The following is a 9262-nucleotide window of genomic DNA, read 5'->3' as shown; positions in this document are numbered from 1 at the left end:
GACCCTTAGCGGATATTTGGAATTCTAATTATTATCCGAATATCGGGTACTTAACACGTGCCATAAAGCACGAATTTCCGAGGAAAATAAAGAAAGATACTTAACCATAATGGGAACAAGGCTGAGATGATTTAATATTAGGTCAGTTCTGATAGAAATCTCGCATCGTTATTGTTAAGGTTATTTGATGTATGTGGAATCAAAGAAACGCGTGGGTAAATTGTAAGGTATTGTAAGTATATATATATTGTGAATATTAAAGTACAAAGCGTGGAATACAATGTAAACTGGTCCAGATTCGCACGCTAGCAATGTTACCCTGAGACTAAAAGAACCCTGAAGCCAACGTTGCACGTGTACCGCTTATGGTCTGTCATCGACGTATTCTTTTGTCTATGCGCTATCGATGGCCTCGGCGCTTGAGAAAACCGAAGACTAGATGTAGAGTTTTCTTAAAAGTAGCGATCACTTCAACAGTTATTATAAATCCTACGTGTTAAACATGAAAACAGACACATCTCTTTCTAAAGGAAACGATGAGTTAACGATGATTTCGTGAGTCTAAAAAAACAAACGCCCGACGATCGTTCGAAGGTGTGCAATTTTTTAATCGTTTATATCTCTAAAGTTATTTAATCAACGAGTGGCCACATCCAATATTTCAAAGCTAGCGTAATCAACAAACGACGTGTGAAGTTTACGGTGAAACAATTTCGAATAATGCCCTGCTTCGTCTTTCGAAACTTAAGATATTCTCGAGCGTAAAACTTGTTAGAAAAATAGTTACTTTATCACGAAATAAATTATTTCTAATGACAGTTCTGACGATAGTATTGATAATGCCACAATAATTTCGATTCGATAACAATCTATGAAGAAACCGACGGACAGCCTGAATTGTCTAATCTGATCGTTTAATCACAAAACACGGGTAAGATAATAACGACTATCGTAATTTTCTGTAAAAACAACTAGAGTGAAAAGAAATGGTAAATTACAGTTTTCGATGGGCCTTACTATGTCCAAGAAGCGATTCTTGAGAATGTAAAAACACTTGTTCCGAAAAATTCGAAAAACAAATGAGTTCTATTATGATTCATGATGATTATTCATAGTAACGAAAGGTGCCGCAAGGCTACATCATTTGATTACGATTCCTCGTATATTCTTTTAAAAATTACAAACACCTGTCTACTAGGCACGTAGTTAATACTTATCGATTGTTCAAGGAACTTTAAAGAATAGCTATTAACAATTATTTATGTATAACCGGAATTTCCATAATAATTTATTATGTGCATTGTATATTGTTCACGTTGTTTTACAGATAGCCCCAAAAGCTTGAAAACGAATATAAAGAAATGTCATAAAGCGTAATACCTCATTGAGTAGTTTTCTTAACGAGCTTCTACCAGGTGAGCAAAAGTAAGACTAAAGTAATTGATAGCTCCAATTAAAAAAAAAAGAAAAAGACATTAACTTTAGAGATATGAATGTTATTGTTTCTCGCATTACTTGAAATTACTACGTGCTATTTAACTTCAAATTTAAATATTGAACAGTTTAAAAAGAAGCCTAACACTCTAAATCAACAAATTTAAATTACCTACTTTCGAAGTAATGAAATACTCGCGAAGTGAATAGAAAAATTTAAAGCAAACCTATTTTAAAGCATCGCTAAATCAAAGATTCAAAATATAAATATTAGAATTCAAATTTTGAGGAACTAAAAGAAATTCTAATACATATAATACGTCTAAAGTATAGGTAAAACAAATAATTAAACGTCTTCGCACTTAACTGAACTTAATTTCGCACTTAAGACCGTGCTTTCGTTAAGAATAGAAAATCCACGCTATTTTTCTAACTACTCGTAGTTGATTCGTGAGTGTGACTCGGTATTAATCCATCAATCGAGTATCAGTCACTTATCAACTGTATAATACTCGAGTGGATTACCATTGTTTCCCTTAAACCTATAAAAAGAAGCGGCAAAACGCGAAAGCCAAGAAGTCGGATTGTTATATTGCGGTGTGCATAGTGAGCCACGACAACAGCAATGACAACTGGAATGGCATTAAGTTCGTATCGGAATATTATTCGATCTAGGCACGGAAAAATCGAGTAACTGATTAATGAAAAAGAATTTCTTTTCAGTTTATCCTGCGCTGCTCACGGTGTTAACGAAAAACAATTATACGATTTTTCCGGATGAAACGGGAGTGCCATATCTGATTAAAATCGATAACTCTCCACTAACTGAATTAGAACTTGCCGTTTTAGGTATCAATGTGGAATCGATCAGTTTCAACCTTTACACACGGTTAGAATTATTTTTTGGTAACCTTCTTATTTATTGAAAATATCTTATGTACAATTCATGTATATTCTTGCATATTTAAGTTTTCTACGAGTGCATAAAAATGCACGATCTAAGATAAACTGAAAAAATATTTAAAATTATCTGATGGATCAGAAAAGTAATTTGTACTAAACTAATTATAATAAAGCTAATCTGTTCGCTATGAAAGATCACTATAATAATCGCCTGTCAGTCTACCCTTACGCACGAACTATAGAGAACTATAGAAAACCTCGCATGATATTGCAATGATCATTTTCAACCTGTTACATTAAAAAGAATCTTCAGTTTGAGCAAAACGTGTCTTATCGTTATTCATCAATTTTCTATTCTATGTTAAAACATTACAGTTGCTCTTCGTTTGCTAAAATGAGAATAAGTCCGCAAAGTAAAAAATTTTTTTCGCAGAGAAGAAACAATTACAAGCAGGTCATCCCGTGTTCGGTGAATTAACATTGAAAAATTTAATTCTAGAGATAACCCTAGAACTGGTGATGTGCTAAATCTAAACGACATAGTCTCTGTACGAGAGAGTCATTGGAACCCGCACAGGGAAACCATCATAGTTACTCACGGTTGGAATTCCGATGGTCAATCTTCGTCATGTACACTCGTACGCGATGGTAAATAAGTTTCATCGGTGTAATAAATACACTGTGAGCTAAAATTCGTGATATAACTAAAGTGAGAGGAGATTTTGTGATCTCGAAATAAGAATAAAAGAACGAACAGCGAAATTACGTTGGAAATTTCATTTTTTGATTTTCATCTTATTTCGAGACACAGAATCTTCCTGACTTTATCGAGTTGAACTTAATCAATGTTTTACATTATAAAACAAATATATAAGACACGTACATTATAAGACGGACCAATGAAATAGATTTATAACAAAACATTTAGAAAATAAGAGCAGTAAAAAGTAATCAGTTCGTGGTGAATATCAGAAGGTGTGCTATAACTTATGAACGGTAATGGTTATATTTTTAATATTTTAATATTATGACAAACAATATTTGTTGTTTTCAGCTTTCCTTAATGTCTGGGATAGCAACGTCATTATCGTCGATTGGGGAAAGATAGCAAAAAACCTGCTTTATTCCGTCGTTGCAAAAAGCGTACCACGCGTCGCTCTCTGTGTAGCTGCTTTCGTGAATTTCCTACAAACTGGCGCTGGTTTACGAACGTCTAAACTGAAAATTGTTGGACACTCCCTCGGTGCTCATGTCGCAGGCTTAAGTGCACTAGAGATAGGAAGTACGAGCCAAGTCGCGGAAGTTATCGGTGGGTAACGATATATTAGTAAAATGGTATTCTAAAGTTCTCCACGAAGATCGAGGAGCGCAGTTTTTAATGTCACATCGGAAACAATAGAATAGATTGATTGAGATTGGCAAATGAAAGATAAACAGAAAGATAAGTGAAGTTTTCAAGTTTGAAGGATAAATTTTCAAAACATCGAAGATATATTTAGATTAACTTAACTCGGAGAAAAGTAATTTTTAAATCTTTATACATTTTAAGGCAAATTGATTTTATATCCGGTAGTCATGATACAGTAAATTATGCTAAATCCCTAAATATTTGTCGTTATAGCACTCGATGCTGCCAAGCCAATGTTTGAACACAAAGGACCCGACGGAAGAGTTGATAAATCGGACGCGCGAAATGTTCAAGTTATTCACACATGCGCCGGATATTTAGGTCTGGATAGCTCTGTTGGTACTTCTGATTTCTTTGCCAATGATGGAAGAAATCAACCAGGATGCGATAATGACTTGATAGGTAAAGAACATATAATATAGTCTCGAGTTACTAACAGCTATCAATTGAAAAAGATATTAGTTGCGTACTTTGTGTGTGTGTGTGTGTATGCGCGCGCGCGTGTGCCTGTGCACGTGTGTACAATATTAAAAATAAATTTTATGAAATACAGGAGCTTGCGCACATTCACGCAGCTACGAATACTACAGTGAATCTGTTATGAATTCAAAAGGCTTCCTCGGTGTATCTCAGAATGGTGCGATGGCATACATGGGTGGTCCTACCCTTGACCCGAAGTGAGTTTTACTTTACTACTGTCATTAATTTATGATTGCGGAGCGTTACGCATTTCCGAGAAATATGAAGATACGCAAATGCATAGAATGCAGATATCCAAAATACAGTACTTATTATAATATTTAGTAGGGAAACCTTTTTCTTTGGCTCCTACTCTTTTTAATATTAATTTAATTATCTGATACTAATACATATCAATTTCTTTTACAGAGCTGAAGGAACCTACACCTTCCAAACTAACAAGCAGTATCCATATGCACTTGGTGGATAAAGTTATTCTTCGTATGAATATGTAACATATTTACTCAAGTTGAGAAATAAATAGCAGATGATCGTATTAATCATCGAAATATGTGTAAACAAACTTTTATTTCGACTTACCTTAACCATATCCTCAATTGCTTGCATTGATCTGGATCCAAGAATGATCATGCCTATAGCGGAACCCTTAATCCATAATAATATCACTTTGATAAAGGCTGAATTTCAGATGTCCACAAGCGATCCTGTAGCAGCCAAACTCAATCCTAAACAGCTCCAATGACAGGTCATCTATAAGAAAATCATTCCAGATTATAAATATACCATATCCAGCAGTTTCAAATTGATATAAAGAAACAATATTATTATTTTATTCAATCCTATGTATATAACGTTAATTTTATGTCTTTAACTTTATTCTCTATATCTAATATTTGATATTTTAACTATTAATAAACTGTGATCTATAAGTTCAAGTTTACTATTCCCTGCTTTATCTTTTGATTTGTCTTTTCATTGCTCAACACGCATTTACTTTACTGCTCAATTGATTCTATGACTATGATTTTTGCAGATCATTATACCTCATTCTGTGCGTCCTTCGACTTGGTGTGTAAGTAATCTGTAATTGTTGTCCCATGGTTTGCATGAATGAGCCCTAGCACACAAGCCACTACTTTGGGAACAATCAGCTCCTCATAGTACATAAGATTGCGTTACAGCTAAGAACTCTTGTTCATGATGTCTGTCAACTACCCCTAAGGATGCCATTGCTGTTAATTTTGTCCATATCTCTAAAATGTAAAATAAAATAAAATAAAAACTAAATATGATCTTTAAAAATATAATTTGCATAAAATCAGTTGAATACAACGAGCTATATTTACCTCAAAAATTGGTACCTGGTAATTCCATAATACATACATACATTCGCCAAAATAACAAATATAAACTCACGAACCCAATAAACAAATTTAACTGTAATATGATGAACTCTATTTTAATAGCTACCACACTAACTACACTAACTATCACACTAAAAGTACAAATTTTTTCATGTCTTTTCATGTATTTACTTCTTGATTTTCAAAAAAAATATTTAATAGTAAAAATGATTACAGCAATGAATAATTATTATTCATTACGAAATTTGAAAATAATAAATTGCTGATCTTGTAAAGTTTAAACTTTCTAAATGGTAGCACTGCATGATATTGGCGTGTACTTCATAATGTTTAGTCAAACTTTGAGTTGAAATGTTAAGTCAAGATACATGTAGTTGTCACTCGCAATTGTAAAAAGTACGATTATAAGGGAAGTATTTCCTAAAATGGCGGAAAAACCGAAAACTATAAGCCACCTAAAACATATTCCAAAAGATGCTCAAGTTATAATGTCAATTATGAAAGACATGGGAATTACAGATTATGATTCGAAGGTTATAAACCAATTGCTCGAATTTACGTATCGTACGTAATTTATCATATTTACAATTTATTTAAAGTAATGTAGATGCAATGAAGTATATAATCGTGCATGATTTTGCATTTATGATTTTACATTTGGAAGTAAGCTATAAAGTTATTTTCGGCTTAAATTTCGCAGGTTATGTTACTTGCATATTAGACGACAGTAGAATTTACGCAAATCATGCTAAAAAAAAGTTTATCGATTTGGATGACGTTAGATTAGCAGTTAAGATGCAATTGGAACGTACGTTTACAAATCCACCACCAAGAGAAGTGTTATTAGATGTTGCTCGGGCAAAAAACAACGTACCACTGCCATTTGTCAAATCAAACAGTGGTTTAAGATTACCACCTGACAGATTTTGCTTGAATGCAACAAATTATAAACTTAAGAATACAACGAAGAAAGTGGTTGGGAAACCATTGCATTCTTTGGTTGGAAATAACATCCAAAGTGGTCAGTCTAAGATCAGAGTAGAAAGTAATAAATCTGGCCTATCCATAGTTAAAAGGCCTGGGACGCTTGCAACAGTTGCCAGGACACAAAGCATTTCAATGCCAAAACCTGTCCTGAAATTTTCATCAGGTAAATGATACAGGAAAGTAAAGAATATATGACAGAAACTAATTTGTTAATTATATCGTATCACAGATCCCTTACGGACGTTGCATTCCCAAACATCTATTCCCTCTATCCATATTTCATTAATACGTAAGATACAAAATTGTTTGTGTAATAATAATAATATTTGCTATTATATTTTTCTTTTTGTTTATATTAATCGTTTAAATTTATAGCCGCAACTGGAGGAACTACCGTAAAGGCACAAGTAACCAAGCCAAAAATACAGATTTCTTCAGGACAAACAATGCCACCTATTAAAGTAGAGATTGACGATACTATAAAAAGAAAAAGAGATGATGATCATGACGTATCATAGTAATAAAGGGCGGTGGATAAATTATTTTATATTTTTTGTTTTTTTATCGTTTAAATCGGTGTATATAGTATCAAAATAATTTTATTATTTAACATAACGCCTCAATTAAATTTTACCTTTTTGAAACTGTATATTTTTTATTGGAGGACATTGTACAAATGTGTACATAGTGAATTCAACAAATTTATATTCTACTTGCATATATTTATTGTATATCATCATATTTTGTATATTATATTTCTCCTAAACATTTTTCAAGCGGAAATTAAGAAAATAATAGAGATATTTTTTGTTCAGTATTGTAAAATATTTCCATGAAACAATATAAGATAATAAAGAAAAAAGTGGGATAATTGTCTAAATAAATTAATAGAATTTCTCAACTTCCTACTTATTTCGAAGGTAATCTATTTGAATTTTATTTTAAGCCTCGCAAATATACACATTTTATTCACCGTATTTACACAAAGTCGAGGGCTGTTCACTATGGAACTCCGTATTCTTCATCTTCATCGGCCTCATCTTGTTCTACATCAGTTTCGTCTTCTGTGGCATATCCAGGAGTTGTTGGAGCAGGTACAGGTTCGTCACCTTCGTCTTCGTCTACGTAATCACCTACATCTGCAGGTTCTACTTCATCCTCGTCTTCTTCTTCCTCATCCTCTTCCTCCATTTCATCTGGCCTTCGCACGTCTTCTATAGGAGCAATCTCTTCTTCGGCCAATTCATCTTCCGTTGGCTCTTCTTCAGGCTCTTCTGCTTCTTCCGCTACTTCACCCGCTTCGAAAGGTGGAGGTTCTTCGGTTTCAATCTTCTCCGGTTCTTTTCCTTTTTCTTTCGCCACATCCTTTTCCCGCACGCATTTCACTCGCTGAAGTGGCTTGAAGAGTTTAAAATCTTCGGGTAATTCATCTTCCGAATAAAGTCTGTAAAACATATTTTATCGTTCCATAAGCTTGACGCAAGAAAAGTTTCTTTAAAAAAGGTAGCTATTAATTTCATGCGTTTAGTATCAATATTGGGAAAACCAGATCAATTTTCTACCTGTCCGCAAAATAGATACGTCGAACCCTGCAGTTTGCGTGGATCTGTATGCGTGTAGTTTCGACATAATTTGTCCCGTACGCTCTCCGCGTGAAGTCCGCGAGATTAAATTGAATTTGATTCCAACCACCGGATAGACCGATCGGCATCGATGTGCAGAATGGTCGAACTCGCGTGGTGCTTTGAAAATTGCTCATGCGAAACCTTCTGTGCATATCCTTGTCGTCGAGTATCTGTCGAATCAAAAATGAAATATACTTCTTTTCTACATTCATTGTAGTTTTACGAAATACTATTACTGCTATTGAAAAAAATATAATCAGTAAAGGGCTTTCCTCGTGAGACATTTACTGTTATTTCGAACGTGAAGTACTTCTTCATATTCTTGATAATCATTATGAGAAACGGGAGTTTAATGCCAAGGACTTTCTTGGGATCACATGGGCAGAAGATGTACGTTGTTGTGACGTTGGTTCCGGCTATTTCCAGAGCTAGAGATTTCACTTCGTCGTCTGTTACTCTTCGAATGTATCCATTTTTCACCTGTACGAGACGATTGATACTCGGAGCAAACAGATCAAATGCAATGAGATTTATTTTACTAACTTGAACAGATATAATATTTGGAGAAATTAATGGCGTTAAATCTGACAGTGAAACTATTTTTATTAATTTCATAAAATAGAGTTATCTTTCCTTATGTTTTCTTTATATTATGATGAACTTACGTGCATATCCCATAACTCTAGCGGACGTGATCCGCAGCTGTACAAAACAGACATAAGTCCATGCTGATACTTGTTACGAAACATCCTACGTTTCTGCTCTCATCGAATTAATAAAAATAATCAAAAGGAAAAAAGTATTATAATATTTTCATGTTATCATTATCCCGAGAAAACGTCACGTTTAACCATTTAATACACGTAAAGTATGAGAATTTCTTTGTTTCCCTCCTAGTCGAATCGAATTTGTTTTCTCTTCTGATTTCGCGTGAAAGCTTCGGGAGTCTGTTTACCTTTTTGTTACAGGAAGGAAATAGACTCGCCCACTTTATTCAATGTATCAATGCAACTTTTATTCGATCGCACATGTCGATACATATCGTACACAATGAATGTTGG

At 33.9% G+C, this 9262-nt stretch overlaps 5 protein-coding genes across 7 annotated transcripts in view; 3 read left to right on the top strand and 2 right to left on the bottom strand.

The window, feature by feature from the left end:
• Window positions 1-7460, top strand: part of LOC139986516 (transcription initiation factor TFIID subunit 9-like) — a 40086-nt gene extending 32626 nt beyond the window's left edge. The window contains exon 4 of the mRNA XM_072001921.1: window positions 7377-7460. The gene's annotated coding sequence lies outside the window, so the exon portion shown is untranslated. The remainder of the gene's footprint in view (window positions 1-7376) is intronic.
• Window positions 1511-4803, top strand: LOC139986514 (pancreatic lipase-related protein 2). The gene is made up of 7 exons (XM_072001919.1): window positions 1511-2081; window positions 2158-2323; window positions 2837-2985; window positions 3392-3646; window positions 3959-4147; window positions 4299-4422; window positions 4634-4803. Exons 1-7 carry the CDS (start codon window positions 2060-2062, stop codon window positions 4692-4694), a joined length of 966 nt encoding a protein of 321 aa, XP_071858020.1. The 5' UTR covers window positions 1511-2059; the 3' UTR covers window positions 4695-4803.
• Window positions 4521-5700, bottom strand: LOC141445725 (26S proteasome non-ATPase regulatory subunit 1-like). The gene is made up of 3 exons (XM_074111690.1): window positions 5587-5700; window positions 5269-5478; window positions 4521-4975 (listed from the first exon to the last, which is right to left on the bottom strand). The coding sequence occupies exons 2-3, from the start codon at window positions 5389-5391 to the stop codon at window positions 4910-4912; spliced, it is 189 nt and encodes a 62-aa protein (XP_073967791.1). The 5' UTR covers window positions 5392-5478; window positions 5587-5700; the 3' UTR covers window positions 4521-4909.
• On the top strand, window positions 5957-7460 carry Taf9 (TBP-associated factor 9). Its single transcript, XM_072001922.1, has 3 exons — window positions 5957-6153; window positions 6290-6739; window positions 6952-7460. The coding sequence occupies exons 1-3, from the start codon at window positions 6015-6017 to the stop codon at window positions 7092-7094; spliced, it is 732 nt and encodes a 243-aa protein (XP_071858023.1). The 5' UTR covers window positions 5957-6014; the 3' UTR covers window positions 7095-7460.
• A 105-nt stretch (window positions 7461-7565) lies between these two features.
• Window positions 7566-8985, bottom strand: LOC139986512 (cilia- and flagella-associated protein 20). 3 transcript variants are annotated; one of them, XM_072001913.2, is made up of 4 exons: window positions 8867-8985; window positions 8490-8681; window positions 8139-8371; window positions 7566-8020 (listed from the first exon to the last, which is right to left on the bottom strand). In XM_072001913.2, exons 1-4 carry the CDS (start codon window positions 8948-8950, stop codon window positions 7579-7581), a joined length of 951 nt encoding a protein of 316 aa, XP_071858014.1. In that variant the 5' UTR covers window positions 8951-8985; the 3' UTR covers window positions 7566-7578. The 3 variants fall into 3 exon arrangements, with proteins under 3 accessions (XP_071858014.1, XP_071858013.1, XP_071858015.1); XM_072001912.1 differs by lacking the exon at window positions 8867-8985 and having other exon boundaries at window positions 8490-8847; XM_072001914.1 differs by lacking the exons at window positions 8490-8681; window positions 8867-8985 and adding an exon at window positions 8682-8847.
• Window positions 8986-9262: the final 277 nt, after the last annotated feature.

The sequence above is a fragment of the Bombus fervidus genome, chromosome 4 (genome assembly GCF_041682495.2).
Source record: "Bombus fervidus isolate BK054 chromosome 4, iyBomFerv1, whole genome shotgun sequence".
In the NCBI taxonomy this organism is placed as follows: Eukaryota; Metazoa; Arthropoda; class Insecta; order Hymenoptera; family Apidae; genus Bombus; species Bombus fervidus.
This window is presented reverse-complemented; position numbering and strand designations above follow the sequence as displayed.

Bases quoted from the DNA above. Each gene is read 5' to 3' on its own strand.
- LOC141445725 (XM_074111690.1), bottom strand. From the start codon at position 5,391: ATGTACTATGAGGAGCTGATTGTTCCCAAAGTAGTGGCTTGTGTGCTA. The intron at 4,976-5,268 runs GTATAATGATCT...ATTTTCTTATAG, and splicing joins CGAAGGACGCACAGAATGAG to ATGACCTGTCATTGGAGCTG.
- LOC139986514 (XM_072001919.1), top strand. From the start codon at position 2,060: ATGACAACTGGAATGGCATTAA. The intron at 2,082-2,157 runs GTTCGTATCGGA...ATTTCTTTTCAG, and splicing joins GACAACTGGAATGGCATTAA to TTTATCCTGCGCTGCTCACG. The intron at 3,647-3,958 runs GTGGGTAACGAT...TTGTCGTTATAG, and splicing joins CCAAGTCGCGGAAGTTATCG to CACTCGATGCTGCCAAGCCA.
- LOC139986512 (XM_072001912.1), bottom strand. From the start codon at position 8,816: ATGAAATTAATAAAAATAGTTTCACTGTCAGATTTAACGCCATTAATT. The intron at 8,372-8,489 runs GTAAATGTCTCA...TTGATTCGACAG, and splicing joins ACTTCACGTTCGAAATAACA to ATACTCGACGACAAGGATAT. The intron at 8,021-8,138 runs GTAGAAAATTGA...TATGTTTTACAG, and splicing joins CGTATCTATTTTGCGGACAG to ACTTTATTCGGAAGATGAAT.
- Taf9 (XM_072001922.1), top strand. From the start codon at position 6,015: ATGGCGGAAAAACCGAAAACTATAAGCCACCTAAAACATATTCCAAAA. The intron at 6,154-6,289 runs GTACGTAATTTA...TAAATTTCGCAG, and splicing joins ATTGCTCGAATTTACGTATC to GTTATGTTACTTGCATATTA. The intron at 6,740-6,951 runs GTAAATGATACA...TTAAATTTATAG, and splicing joins TGTCCTGAAATTTTCATCAG to CCGCAACTGGAGGAACTACC.